The sequence below is a fragment of the Lutjanus erythropterus genome, chromosome 4 (genome assembly GCF_056507025.1).
Source record: "Lutjanus erythropterus isolate fLutEry1 chromosome 4, fLutEry1.hap2, whole genome shotgun sequence".
Classification (NCBI taxonomy): Eukaryota; Metazoa; Chordata; class Actinopteri; order Lutjaniformes; family Lutjanidae; genus Lutjanus; species Lutjanus erythropterus.
The window spans coordinates 27,288,568-27,303,984 of record NC_139320.1 but is presented as its reverse complement, the minus strand read 5'-3'; the positions used below and the strand labels follow the sequence as shown (position 1 = coordinate 27,303,984).

Sequence of the window (15,417 nt, the reverse complement as noted above, 5' to 3'; positions counted from 1 at the left end):
AATGTTTTTTTTGGTTTTGTTTTGTCCTTTGTTCACAATTTCAATCCTGTCAAAAAGAAGAAAAATACAACTATGATGAATCATGCAGTATGTGTTGTGTGACTTCGGGAAGAAAAATGGTCATATTCATATATAGGCGTATACAATTGCATTTATTGTATAAAGACAAGAAGACAGCTTGGGTAACTGGTCAATCAGATTTTCATTTTCAGGTAGAAAAAAATGGGTTGGACGACATGATTCAACTACTGGACTCAATGAACACCAATCACAAAGGGATTAAAAAAAACTGCACATATAACTACTTAAGAATGGCAAAATATTCATCTCAATCAAAGACTGGATTAACGCTTAAATACTACAGTATCAACACCTATATAAAAAAAAAAAAATGTTCATGTTTGAACTCTATGAGTAAATAAAATGTGCTCACTCGGTAACGGAAAAATAAAAAGCAAGACAGAGTAAAGGGTCATGGAAGGTAAAAAGCATGCATTTTGTTCTTTGTTAAGCTTTTCAAAACAAGCAACATTATTCAGGCTGTAATTTGCTGTAATTTCCTGCCCCGTAACTTTTTCACACTATGCATCATAGAAATATACAATTACCTCCTCAACCTGTAGCAAATGTGGAGTTTGCAGTTCAACACGCATCCACATTCAATGCATAATAGATAACATTCATTAAATGTTTTGATACCTATCATCTACCACCTCACGGTCACTGCTTAGGGTAAGACTTCATTCAGTAAAAAAAAAAAAAAAAAGAAAAAAGAAAAACAAAAGAAAAGACATCACCTGTATACAGTTTGTGTGTACACTGATTGGTGAGGAATGAAGGCTACTGTGTTAAACCAGACAGAGACGTTTATGGTCAGGGACTGAATGTGAGATTGTACAAAATTGATTTGCTGCAGAGGTCAGAGTGTTTAGGACACGGGTGGATGCAGGTACAGATGCAGGGCAAAGCTACTGGGAACCAGAAGACGAGCCTTGGCTGCCCTGTCCAGGGTAGCTGCCGTACTGGCTGTAATACTGGTTCCACTGGTTCTGGTTCTGGTAGTACTGCTGCCACTGCTGAGCATACTGGAGGGAATAACAGAAAGAAAGCACAGCAGTGAGCGCATGTAACATTTTTTTTTTTTATTTACCCCTAACAGCCCCAGCCGCTCTACACTCAAAAACAAAACACTTATTTTTCGCCCCCATTTTTCCTGAGTTGAAGTAAAAAATCTATTCTGTTTATTTCTCTCAAGTTGTTCACAGATTTGTTAAAATCTGTGAAAGCGAGCACTTCTCCTTTGCCAAGATAATCCATCCACCTGACAGATGGGACAAATAGAGATGCTGATTAAACACCCTGATTATCATACAGGTGTGCCTTGGACTGATCACACTAAAACTTTAAAAAGTGCAGTTTGAGCGTAATAAAGACATTTATTAGGCACTGAAGTACGGTTATTTCACAAAGTTCAAGGGTCTGCAACCGTTAATATAAAAAAGCTACTGTTGGCTGAAAAAGAAAAAAAATGGTCTGGAGCAATAACTATTAAATTATCTATTTGCCTCTGAAAGTCTTTTTTAGGATTGGGCAAATAGTCTAAGAAGACATAAGATTACCCACTGGCAAAATTTACAGAAAAAGGTGTTGAGTGGTAGAAGGGGGCTATGATGCACATTTTAGTTGGAGAAATACTGAGGACATTTTTACAATTGGAGCATTCAGGTATCACTTTAGACCTACAACAATGACAAATGGAAATTAAAATGGTAAAATAAGTAACATTTAATTTTTTGTCAAAGCCACAGGGAGCCAGTGGAGAGGGGCAGGTTGCAGACCCCTGACATCACAGCCACAGGAGGGCAAAGTCATCTGATCTGGCTGACCCTGATATTCTTACCCTAACCAGTCACTCCTCAAGCAACGAGTACTAGCCAATCAACTGTGGGTCTTAAGGTTATTTTTCAAACATGTATAAGAGGCAGAGTCATTGATTACCTGCTGATATTGCTGGTTGTAGCTCTGTTGTTGTGGCTGTTGTTGCGGCTGCTGCTGTGCCTGTTGCTGGTGGTGGTTGTACGTCTGTCCAGTTGCGGGTGTCTGGCTGTAGCTCTGGCTGTATCCTGGATATTGACTGTAGTTGCTGTAGTAATTCTGGTTGTAGCTGCCCTGGTTGTATCCTTGATTGTAGCTCTGGCTGTAGCCCTGGAGGTGAGGCAATACATACAATATAGTAATTAACTCTTTCATTGCTTTTTTTCATTTTATAATTTCTCTAAATTTATCCGTAAAGGTCGTGTTAAGTACCTGGTTGTATCCTCCCTTGTTGTAAGGGGCTGGACGATTGTAGCTTCCTCCTGACTGCTGGTTGCGGTTGTATCCGCTGCGTGCATCAGAGCCTCCGTCACGGTAGCTGTTGCCCCAACGGTTCTGGTTATAGCTGCCACCGCGACTGTAGCCTGAGAAACAAACAAACATTGTGTTACAACTTGCAGTATCCTGACTTAAAAAGTTTTGCCTCTTACGCATCTTTTAAAACGTGCAAATGTTAAACAACCGTCTCAATTTTTTTGAAAGATTGCAAACTCACTCACCTCCTCTGTATCCACTGCCTCCATCTCCACTGCGGTTTTGGTAGCCACCGCGGGACCCATCACGGTTGTCGTACCGCTGGAAGCTACCGCCGCCGCGGCCACGGAACCCACCCTGCCTGTTGTCAAAGCGTTTCTCAGGGGGCGGGCCAGCCTTGCGGCCCTCCTCATTGTACTGCTTCAGCAGAGTTTCAGCCTCAGCGCGCTGCAGCTCAATGAACGTCACCGCCTCCAGGAAGTCGCAAGGCTCGGGGAGAGTAAAGTTGGCTTGGAGAGTGACAGAGGTGACCACAGGAGGAGGAGAGAGAGACAGCCCATCCAGGAAGAGACGGATGGAGAGAAAGAGAAAGAAAGAGAGGGGCAGGGGGTTGTAGTGAAGACCAGAGCAGCCACACCACCGGAAAACAAAACGAAAAATAATTACTACCACACAGAGACAGTGGAAATCATAGAGAATCTAAGAGCAGATAGATGAAAGCAGATGGCAGGGTAAAGGGAACAAACATCACCTCCAGGGGAACATGGAGGAAAAATTTGTTTAAGCAGACACAGGAGAGGGGGGAGTTCAGTAGAGGTGGGGAAGGGGACAAAAAGGACAACTAGAAGGTTGGTGAGGAGGAAACAGCACTGCAAACCAAGGACAGCTGATGTAACGCTGTTACAAATTAACTTCCAACAATTTCAGCACGTGACTGCTTGTAAGTTTGCCATTTGGAAACATCTAGTCAGGGAAGCAAATTGTGCAATATTGGCTCGACTATTACATGACCTCAACAAGGCCCGAGTCTCAGTTTGCAGTGCATTAGAAGTAAGCTGTATGGCAAGTGGCAAGAGAGAGGGCAAAAATAAGGAAGAATCAAATTCATGTGGACTGTTTTTTTAAAAAAATGTCCAGGTCTGATATCTGGTCAAAGCCTATGATGGGGGAAGGGGGGGAGGGGGCATCTTCCAACTTTGATTTTAGAGACAACACAGAAAAGTAAAAAAGTAGATCTGGTGTTTTATTTGTTGTTTCCACAGCATTCCTACCTTTCATTTCTAAAACAGCATGATCGGGCACATCCTTCCCCTGCTCATTGGTTTGCTTTAATGTTCGTTCTTTTAAATCCTCGTCCGTGGGACAAATTACAATAGCCTTGCGTTGAAAACCTTCAAAAGGACGCATTTTTCGTCTCCTTGCTGATCCATATACATTTGTCTAGCAATGGTGACAAGAAAGAAGTAGAAGCTTGTTTGTTATTGTTTACTTGTAAAGGCTTTCCACTGGAAGGAAGCTGGAACCCTGCAATAATGAAGTGAGAGAGGTTTGGCTTGGATGTCAGTCTACGCTTTTACTCAGTTTCTAATGGCCTCTCATCACTCCACAGACTTACCTCACAGTCTGTGCATCCAGGTGCCCTGTGACTGCTGATCAATGTTAATCATGGACACAGGGGGACCCCACAAATATCTAAACTGACTACACTGTGCAGCCTGTTCACTCAGTTACCTAACGACATTAACACATACGGGTTTCAGCTCAAATCAATCAATGTAACAAAATTATTGTGCTTGTGTTATTGTGCTCATTCAATTATGTCTTCATGCAGTGACAATGTGCTGCTTGTGAAAAAGTGTTTTAGCTGAATTCTCATGTGAGCCAAAGCTGGTGAGCATTTTGTCCACAATCTTAATCTAGATCCATCATCTATGCCCTTGCAGAACTGCATAAATTCAGACTTAAGATGATAAAATTGGAGATGCCCCTGAATCCATTTTTGACTGCCTTTTAGATTCTATCAATTTTGATTCAGCTTATTAACTCTGGTTCATATTGTTTGCATATTAACCGTTTCTATGCAGAAGTCACACAATCTTGCAGCAGTGACGGCTCGCTTCTACACCTCTTATTTTTTTTTAACACTGATCAAACAACTCCGCTGTGAAGCCGCCCAAATGTGTGATTTTATACGGCATGCAAACCTTTCTGACTCAAGACAGACATGACAACCGCACGCTAGTCAACAAGTGATTTGGCCCCGCTGCTCTCTTCATCAGACACAGAGCCGATAACCTCATGAACTTAACATAAAGCTTGTTATGTGTTCCTGGATAAACAGGCCGTCGCTTCCTCTGCAGTACTATGACAATTGAAAAATATGAGGAATAAGCTCGTAATTTTAAACACACAATCGTAAATAGTAGTGAATTTGTAACTGAACAGCTTCCTGACCCACCCTGCCTGCTCATCCTTTCACACAGACGTCGATTTGTTTCTGTTAATAACTCCGCGAGCAACTCCATAACTTCTCTACAGAGGCTGTTTAAAGGCGCAACATTCCCACATGCAAATTTAGGCTGCCATAAACCATATACCATAACAAGTGTGACAGGCTGATTATATTATTATATATATTCTGTATCTTGTCTTGTAATACGTCACCACAGTGTGAGTCATTTCTGGGGCATTATGACGACCGGGAACCAACAATTCTGCAGTGTTCCTACAAAACACAGCATCAGAATCACTCCATGCATAAAAATGTAATTTTTTTTTCCATCACTCCTGTCATTTGTCAAGCTTAACCACTAATCACCATCTTTAGTCCATAATACTGTAAAAACTAAGGATAAGCACAATTCGTTGACTAGATGGTTAAATGTTGCTACCCTCGCTGGCGCCTGAAATACTAGCTGGTTAAACTTTAGATTTTATTGATGTTCATATGACACTGTTTACTCGCATGCACTGTGTTCACGCTCGGTCTGAGACGATAACACATTAAATGGACTGTTTGTCGTGTTTTGTACGATAATGTGCAATACTCACAATCCACAGGTCACATATTTCAGTATAGAAAAACATTTAAAAATAGAATTTTATTATTGAAGAGTGTGATTAATTCTTTTAAATTCTTAATGCATGCAATTTTTTTTGGGACAAGGCTCAACCTTATTAACAACTGTCAATTTTGACAGATTTCTGGAAGTTTTCTTACTATTAGACTGGTCTAAATTAAAACTTCTGATTAATCGACTGGGAAATTAGTCACCAGGAACATCCCTACTAAAAAATTATTCATAATCATTCACATGTGTACTGGTTTAAGAAAATCTAAAAGTGAAATCAGAACATTTCTTAACAGATCTTCAGGTGTTTTAAATTTGTACCTGTTTGTTTTAAAAAATTTCAGTCTCTTGCTCCAGTTTGTTGAAAATACGACAGGAAAACTAACCACGAATTAAATGTTTCACAGCCTTTTTATTTTAAAGTTAACTTACTTAATTAATGACTTCATCAATTAGAGAGCATCACATAGTCTCCTGCCTGTCTAAGAATAAAAAACGAGGTGTAGATGGAGCACTGTGGCGTTAATTAGGTCTCCAGCAGCGGAGAGAAGCCTCACTGCTGCACCGTGGCCTTTGAGTGAAGGAAACGCTGCGCAGGATGCAGAGCTGACTGAGTTTTAAGGTGAAACAGACGAGAGATGAGCAGCGAATGATTTTACCACAGCGGTGGTTTAAGTTGTTCAACGCTGCTGTGTGCCGGTCAGCTGCTCGTTTGTAACAACTGATTGCTGCTCTGTTTACATCTTAACGTTATTCTCTAGCTGATGGTGTAAAAATATTCACAATAAACTTCACATTCGTCTCGCAAATGCAATTATTTAGACGCAAGATCAAAATATGATTGCATCTGCTGCCTTTTGAGAAGAAAAATGTTAACTGATAACTCTAACGTGTGCACTGAAAACTGACGGATACTGCGCTGCCCTCCCAGATGAGTCCACCTGTTTTGCTCAATCAACATCGTGTTAATATTTAGAAAAATCGTTTTATACTTTTATGAATCGATTCAGAATATTCCACGTCTGCATCACGATGCATCGAAAAATCGAGTGTTTCTCCCACCCCAACACTTATCGACTTCATGATAAACCGCAACAACACTGCTTAGGATTAGAATCAGCGTTTCAAATTTAATCTGCATTTATTTGATGGCGCTTTGAAAAACACACAATGAATACTGCCCAGCGTGTCTTTCAGAGGCAGGTGCAGCAACAACGTGGGTTTGTTTTGCATCAGTGAAAACACTAACATCACAAAGCACATGGTGCCATTTCAAACTGTTGAGAAATGTTCAGTATACAACTAATGCAGCGATGAAGAACGAAATTTTGAACATTTTAAGCACATTTTAACAACGCTGTGATAATACTGATAACAAAGGATGTTAATCTTCATTATCAGTTCATCACTTTGGTCTGCCTTGTTTGCAGGAATTATTCCCCATTTGACATTTGTTTAATAAGAACAGGTGGACAAGAACAACCGTTAAAAGCCATATTGTTTCATCTTTCTGTTTGTTTAAATGGTTTATGGTTCATGCATTTCATAACACTAATATACTACTAGAATTACTTAAATAAAACTTAAAACTGAGAAAAAGACCTGAACTGATCAGTGATCGTTGACCTGTTCCAACTATTAGTTAAGGAAAATGCACAAAATTAGCATACCTTCTGAAAATAATGGTAAACTTGGTCACCGTTAATTGCGATATGGAATTTTCACATTGTTTTATCTCTATAATAATGAAATATAAATTGCTTTAAAAAGTCACACTGATTTTTTTTTTAATTCTCTGTGATAATAAGTAATGTTGTTTCACTAATCTATTAACAAATGCAATTTCACAATTTAACAGTTTCACACTTCTGTGTTACTGGGAACAGCTGAGCTTTTAAAAGTAACTTGTTTACTTTAACACCTTCAATGCAGATACAAACTACAACTTGGAAATAACTAAATAAAAATCACACGCATTTAACTTAATCCCACACACATGCACCCTAACACCACAATCCTGCTTCTTTCATACACTATCATTTCAATTGACAACATCTCCATCATCCTCTTATTTTTTGCAGAAAATCCTCTTGTTACAGTAAAGCTCTGTCAATCTCTTATCGTGTATAAGCGCATGCTACATCAAAAACATCTTGCTATTCTGACGGGTCCCCCCCCCTCCAACTCTTACCTTGTCTTACCTCGTCTTCATAAGGACTCAAGCCCCAGTCAAGACAACAACAGACAGATATAACCTACCTGCACATACTCACAGTATCCACAGTAAAACCAGTCAGCCATCAGACCCACCTACCTTTTTTTCACACTTACAGATCACAAGAATCTGAAAATCTAAAAACTGTTAGTCGTTACTTACCTTCAGGGTCAATTCATTAAAAAACACACTCAAAAGTTCCATGTATCTCACTTAAAATAGCTTTTAAAAAGCTATCAACTCTGTCTTATTAAAATTAGCAACAGAAGGTGTTTTTCTTACTCACCAGTCAGAGCTTACTTGTTTCTCAACATCTTTACATAGTCATGGTTTACTTGTACATTGTTGAAATTCACAAGACAAACAATACTGTATTATGACAAGAAATAGCAAGTGCAAATATACTGAGGGATGAAAACATGAAATATTCTGTCACTTATGAGAGCCATTAATCAGATTCTTTTACAATACATGACAAGCAAGTGACAAGAGGGTGATCAATGCTTCTTCTACTCTATAATACACAGAGTCCCCTGAAAGATAAATAAATAGTCCATTAGAGAGAGTGATCATCAGGGCACATTGACTGACTGTGGAGAGTATCAGAGCAGAGTGTGGGTGGGAGGGCAGTACCTGATCTAGGATGTAGTTGCGTCTCTTGCGGGCGGCGATCTCGATCAGCCTGTTCAGACACTGGGTGGCCTGCTGAATCAGAACATCCCAGCGCCCGGCGTAGTTCTTCTGGCGACGCAGACCCATCACCTGAAGAGGAAAATAGTCACGTAAGACAGTCGTGGACAATATAACTGGGTGAAGTGTGTTAAGTTTGGCGGTGGAGGCCAAAACCAACCTTCATCTTGTCCATGATGGCATTGGTGCCCAAGATGTTGTACTTCTTCTCAGGGTTAATCTCTGAATGCTTTATGGCCCAAGTGGTCTTTCCACAGGCTGGCAGGCCGACCATCATCAAGATCTGAAACAAGTGAACAAATAAAGGTTAATTACACTTTTTTTTTTTAACTTCACAACTCCAGCTCCCATTAAAATCTATCAAGCTTGCTGGATCATAAACTAAGTCTCTGTACATTAATCTAAATGTATTAAAAGCTCTTCCACTGCCCCCTTTCTTGCCATAGACCCATTTTTTACAGGGACAGAGGATCTTTAGGGGAAGACAGCAGGTAAACACTGTGTGCCAAATAAAAGTTGTGTCACAGATTAACTTGAGATGCATCTCAGCACTGTTTCTCTAGTCATAAATCTGTACTAAACATGTTTTCTTTAGGTACCAAATGACTGAAACAATTTTAAAACAAACATTTTTCACTATTTTAACCAAGCAATCAATCAATTAATCCAGCAAATCAACAGATTAATTAACAATAAAAATAATCGTCTGCTGCAGCCCATGTAACATTTCATCGACTATTTGTAATATTAATGTCATAAAACAATAAAAACCAAACTGAAAAAGTCTAAGACGGGTATTCATGTTTTGCTTGTGTTTGTGCTGCCCTACCTCACATTCAGCTTTGGTGGCAGGTCCCTTTGTGCCTCTGATTTTCTCTGGCATGTCAAGATTGTGGATGTATGTGTATCCCTCTGGTGGAGGGAAATATGGCGGTTTCTGTCCAAAGTTGAACTCAACAGCACAATTCTTCACCAGGACATGAGGGAACAGGGCACGGCCTGCCAGCGCCTCCTTAGTTGTCCGGAAAGCCACGCCCAACCACACTCCGTTCTTAGAATAGCCCATCTCCACCTCGTCACCACTGTCAAAGTCCTAAAATCATAGTATAGAGTCGTGTTAACACTGTCAGCTACACATGGACCAACTAACACAAGGATTAAAAGAAATTATTCAGTATTAATCAGTAATTCCACATTATCGTTACATGATGTCACTAAAAGAAGATAAAGTAAATGAATAACAGTTGTCATTACTTACAATGTAACAGCCGATGACGTCGCTTTCACCAAACTTCTCGCCAAAGTCTGCAAACTTACAGTCAGAGGATTTCTTTCCGGTTCCTCCATATCCAAAGGAAAAAGGTTCCTCACCTAAACACAACAGGATGAAATGCATCATTTCCATTTCAGGCCACAGCTGTCCTTTACAGTAAAGTTTCATTCAAGTCAAACAGAGATCGCTCTCCTCACCAAGCTGAGTGCTGCAGTGGTTCAGTGACCATCCAATTCTGACCACATGGGGATCCGGCTCACTGCTGGGCAGGTGCTTGACAGGAATTTCCTCATTGATCTGAAGAGCAGGAGACGTATCGGGTCAAAAACAAGCCCAAAGAAGACTGTCAGGGAATATTTAATGCTGTGTAAAAGCAACAAGTCACTACACTGGAAATTGGCCAAGAAACAAAGGACCTAAATTGTATTTATGTTTTTGATAAGAAAGAACTCATAAGTTATGTAAAATAACAGGATGTTAAAAAAGAAGCTACTCGTCTGCTATTTAAAAAAAAAAAAAAAAATCCTGTCTCATTTATCAGGGACCACTTCGTCACATGTGGACACACCATGTAGAACAACTTTATGTACTGTTGCTCAATGTTACACCAGACAAAACCCCACACTTTAATCTGTGCGGCACAGATTTGTCCAGTTTTAAAGCCCCCTGTGACATTAGAGAAAGATTCTCATTACCTTCATCTCATAACAGACTCGACCCCGGGTGACACCATGTGAAGCTCGGGCTCCAGCCCACAGGTAAGCAAAGCCTTCAATGGTCAGTGGATAACCACTGTAGCGATCTCGGGACACTTTGAAGTGCAGGTCACAGTTGTCTGAAAAGAAGACAAAAAAGATTTTTGAATATTAATAGTCTGTAGAATCTGGTACAACAGATCCAGCAAAAATGGAAAACATGATATAAGCATGCACTCTTAGTCTAAACTGCACAAATATGATTTGAGTCATGATAAGATGAAAATGTGTCATTTGAAGCAGGTTGGAAATAAAATGCTTCTTCTTGCGCCAGGTTCTCTGGGTTAATTTTTCAGGGATTGTTAAGGCTTACACCTCAGGGCGATGCTTCCCATGTACTGACATGTCACAAATGTTAAGTGTACCAACATGTTCGACAGAGATATCTCTAGGGGTGAAATGTGTCAAGACCATTAGAGTTGCGGCTCTGCAGGTTTTGGAGCAGGCTGGGGCATCGCTTCAAACGCTTTGTCTGCAACTGTGATTAAGGAGCCGGTGAGACAGAATCCACTCCTGAATTCACTTCTCTTCTTCTGATAAAGGTGTAAACAGAGCACTGACCAGTCCTGAGTACACACGACCTAACCTGACACACAGATGGTTTCTTACACAGAACCATCTGGGACGTCTTCCTTAGAAACTGTTTGGAAAGGGGCAGGCACATTCAAAAAAAACACTTGGCAGGTGATTGGATGAACCATTTGACAATCACATCTAACTTCAACCAACAAGCTCAAACTCTTGCCAAAGTCGGTCGGGCGAAGAGCAAAACATCAAGAAAAGCCCTCAGTGCTGTTCTTTGCTCTTCTCGCCAGTTCTGATATAACTGATGCTATCGCAGTATCTCCGCCAAGGCTTCTGCAGCTTTGAACAAGTAAAGAGAAAGCTTGGAGAATAAAAGCCAGCTACCTCACACTCAGATGGGCTCCAGCTGGCACAGCAAATTTTTAACAGCTGTGACTACATTTTTGAGGAGTTATCTTTATCAGGCAGAGATACTTTTTATCCTTGTACTCACATGTATCAATTGTGACAAGAGTGTCATCTATATTCTCTTCCTCATCCTCAGCTGGGGGTTGTGGTGTTCGGGATCTGTAAAATATCAGCAAAGTATGAAGTTTACATTAACATTGATTAATATAGATCAGTCAATGCTTGTACATATTCATTCAGAACAACAGCTAGAAACTTAAATGCAAAATATGACAATCTTTGATGCACATACCTCTTGTCCTCACGGTGCTCATAGTAGCCATAGCTCCTATTTTCTTCATACGGTCTCTTGCGGCCGTAGTTTCCACCTTTATCAGCCTCCACTTTGACTTGCTCAGCCTGAGCTGCACCTTCTTGCCTGTGCTGATTTTCTGCCTCATGAGAATCCTGCTGTCTTTCTCCAGCAGCCTCAGAGTCATCTTCCATCTTAACCTCCACTTTGACTTCTGAAATGATAAATGAACAATGACAGTGAGCTACATGTTCAGTGGTACAACTATAGATTACATTAATCTAAACCAACAAAGAACTTCATCAGACAAAATTAATGAAAATACATGTGCAGATTCTTTAAATTTACAGACCTTAAGTCTATTAAAGGTTCTGTTTGGCTCATCATTACAATTTCAGAGAAGTGGGCAGCCACAGAGCAGAGCACACTGCATACCAACTCCAACTTACTTATGAGGTGTGAATACTAACTACTGAGTCATTGTGCCACAGATGAATTGGCATGATGCATGTTATTCGAAAATGCAATGCAAATGTGTTTCTCTCAACCTTATTTATATCACATCACAGCTTAAAGTCAAAAGTTCTTTTTAGTGTTTGGAATTCACAATATTCTAAAAACTTAACCTGAGGCTAAAACACACACTGAAAATGCTTCATATTGCATTTTTAGTTGGAAACCAGTGAATAACCACCTTGTTTGCTCTCAACTCTCTCATCTGGTTCTTGCACAGGCTTGGGGTCTTCCTCGGGCATTATGTCAGATTTATGTATGTCGACATCTGCTGTGAAGTCGGGCATGCTGTGACCCGAGTCTGAAGTTGGTTGACTTTCATAAGGTTCGCCTTCTGCCTCCTCGTCCTCGTAGTAACCACCTGAATCTCTCCCCTCATCTTCCTCTTGAAGGACATCACCTTCACCATCATCATCATCATCATCATCATCAACATCATCCTCAGCTGCTTCTGTAAATGAAAAAAGGGGGGACATTCAAAAACTTTAGTTCTCAAACTCGAACCCCCCCACAAAAATAAGAACTTGTGGAACTTGCATGCTTAATTTTTACAGTTTGTTCTCTTCGATTTTCTGTTGTGCAAGTTCACTCTGACCCCTTTCCATTAAATACACAAAAGGGGCAATATCTATAAATCCATAAAGGGTACATTCTTTTCAAAGAGGGGTTAAAACACAAATATTGTATGTGACAGATTAAAGAAACTTTAAAAGGTGGCCCCACTGCCAGTTAATATTTGTATAGACAGGTTACTTAAACAGGCATAACAATCAATCATAATGAATCACTGTTAAGAATTTAACAGATTAAACATTTATTTGTGAAGCCATGTGGTGAATAAGTCTGAGCGAGAGCCTTATAGTTTTATTATTCTGTTCATTTAAATTGTTTGAGCTTCGTGAAGTTATGTTTCACATAACTAATGTGCAACTAGTATCGTTTAAATAAAACTTAAACTGAGAAAACAACATGCATTTTGTATCTTATTAATTATGACAGTTAAAGAGAATGCACAAAATTTGCATCCCAAGGTCTGACAATAAATACCACACATATAATATTTGATAGGATGGCAAAATATCTATTTAACCCCCATCTTACCAACATATTTAATAAAACAGCTACCAATAGTGATTATTTTGACAGATTTTTCAGTATAACTCATGATAAATGAGAATGATTTTACAGCATTTTCACAGGAAAAACAAACATTTCTGAGATCTATACTAAATAAACTTGATTAAAATGCTGGTTCCCATTTCTATTTGGATAATTGAAGGGACCACAATGTTGTAGCATTAAAAAAAGAATGTATTTAAACAATAATATGAAGTCATTAAGAAAACATTGAAAAAGACAAAAAAAAGTGGAATGACAGAATAAAACATGTGGTTAATGTGAAACAAACAGCATCATCAGGGGTGCTTACCCTGTTGCTCCTCGGCATCCTCTACGTCATCATCTTCGTTGTCCCGGCCGTAGTCATCCTCCTGCTCTCCCTGCTCTGGGGCATCAGCCTGAGCTTCAGCCTCCAGAGCGGCTTTGAGCCTCTCCACCAGGTCCGCCTTCAGGCCTCTGGTGTCCAGGCCGCGGCGCTGGAGCTCCTCTTTCAGTTCGTTTACTTTCAGTTTCTTCACGTCAACACTCATTGTGTTTCAATTGGCTGTTGTCTTTATTTGTTTGCTAACAAAACAGGAAAAACAGAAAATGGTTAAGTAAAGCTTGCAACAATGCGTTTAACTTTTAAATCAGTTTATCTGATGACGGCAGTGTGCCTGAGGTTAGCCAAACAGGCTACATTAGCTGATTAGCTAGTCTAGCAGTCAGATAAGATACTGCACCGCTTTGCCGGACTCCAGTAATCTCTAAAACGCATGTAATCCTGAGATTATAATGGCCCTTGCATATATAATTGTTTGCAATACAAACCTATCACTAGGATATCTGCTTAAATTGTTATTCACTTCAAGTTATGAATGTCGGTAACCTTCTTAGCCTAGCACTAGCTAGCTAACCTACCGACAACCGATGCAGGACAACTTTAACTCTGAGTGCACGCAGGCTGCAAACGTTAATCTATTTTGCATGCAAGTCCTTTAATCAGTGCGTTGTTTGTTCAATGTATGAGTTAAGCTGCAAAATAAAACCAAAATAAAGTTGAGGCCTACCTGCTCTCACGCGAGTTGCGCGGGTCAGCAGTGATAGAAGATGAAGACTCGCTGGTGCCCCCTGCAGGCGGACACCAGACCGACACATACAACAGGAAGTTAACAAGATCTGCGCTCAGGTTTATTAGCTGGTGTTTACTATCGTTTTACATGAACACCGATGTACACGTGATGTGTCCTCTGACCAGTGCTTTAGTTTATAATGTTTAGTCATATTTAGACAGTCAAATGAATAGGGAAACGGACATATTAGCTTTATTAGTATATATATAAACTCGTTACATAGTTGGAACACTCCAAAGAAGGAAGTGACGCGGTGTTTACATTGAACGAATGCTGGGGAGTGTAGTTTAATAAGTGCCCGCCTAATCACTTAGGCCTACACCTGACTATGGCCTTCACAATTACGTTTTTATAAGGGCCAGATTTGAAAAAAAGAAAGAGCCAAGGGGCAGGACATTTACATTTACTATGCCTAACCTGTAAAGTTAATTTAAATGTGCAAAAATGCATCTTTTTATGTTTAATAAACATACTGTTGCATTTAATACGGTCTCATTCAGTTTGATTTTCTAAAATGTCTTCTTTTTGAACAGCCTGAGTTAAAACTTTAAAATAATATGTGTCTCTGTGGTTCACACATAACCAATGAACTGGCTAATTATCCTACTAATAAAATTATGATTTTCTAATAAACTATATAGAGTGTTACATGTGATATATGTATATAATTTTGAAATGGGCCAGTCTGCATAATCAGTGTTTTTACTTTTGGTACTTTAAAATACCAAAAATCACCTGAGTACTTCTTCCACCACTGTCTACACCTAACACTTATTACAGGTCTCAGTTTACTTGTCTGAAGTGATATGCAACTTAGAAAAATACACTCAGCATATCAGAGTATAGTGGAGATGATTTGGCTTCAAGTCTTAAAAAATGAACTTCATTTATCACATACAGTCATAAAGGCACTATGTATATAGTGAAATGACATTTACCCCAACCTACAATTAGGAGCAGTGGACAGACACTGTGCAGTGGCCAGGGACAAACTCCAGTTCTAAGCCAGCACCTTAGTCAAGGGCACTGACTGAAGAGTTAACCTCTCGCACGTTTCTGGTGCGGGAAACCTATGTTAACAAGGGGAGAACATGC

The 15,417-nt window shown here is 39.8% G+C and overlaps 1 protein-coding gene across 1 annotated transcript; it reads right to left on the bottom strand.

The window, feature by feature from the left end:
* Nucleotides 1-133: 133 nt before the first annotated feature.
* On the bottom strand, nt 134-14,361 carry hnrnpul1 (heterogeneous nuclear ribonucleoprotein U-like 1). The gene is made up of 16 exons (XM_084717469.1): nt 14,260-14,361; nt 13,521-13,774; nt 12,273-12,542; nt 11,579-11,792; nt 11,372-11,445; nt 10,294-10,433; nt 9,796-9,895; nt 9,584-9,696; nt 9,155-9,418; nt 8,486-8,608; nt 8,269-8,397; nt 3,621-3,789; nt 2,595-2,858; nt 2,308-2,459; nt 1,999-2,205; nt 134-1,085 (listed from the first exon to the last, which is right to left on the bottom strand). The coding sequence occupies exons 2-16, from the start codon at nt 13,738-13,740 to the stop codon at nt 969-971; spliced, it is 2,556 nt and encodes an 851-aa protein (XP_084573595.1). The 5' UTR covers nt 13,741-13,774; nt 14,260-14,361; the 3' UTR covers nt 134-968.
* Between the last annotated feature and the right edge of the window lie 1,056 nt (nt 14,362-15,417).

Excerpts from the sequence above, each read along its gene's own strand:
- hnrnpul1 (XM_084717469.1), bottom strand. The coding sequence starts at position 13,740 with ATGAGTGTTGACGTGAAGAAACTGAAAGTAAACGAACTGAAAGAGGAG. Across the intron at positions 9,896-10,293 it reads GAGTCTGTTATGAGATGAAG|ATCAATGAGGAAATTCCTGT; the intron begins GTAATGAGAATC and ends CCTGCTCTTCAG. Across the intron at positions 9,697-9,795 it reads CCACTGCAGCACTCAGCTTG|GTGAGGAACCTTTTTCCTTT; the intron begins GTGAGGAGAGCG and ends TGTTGTGTTTAG.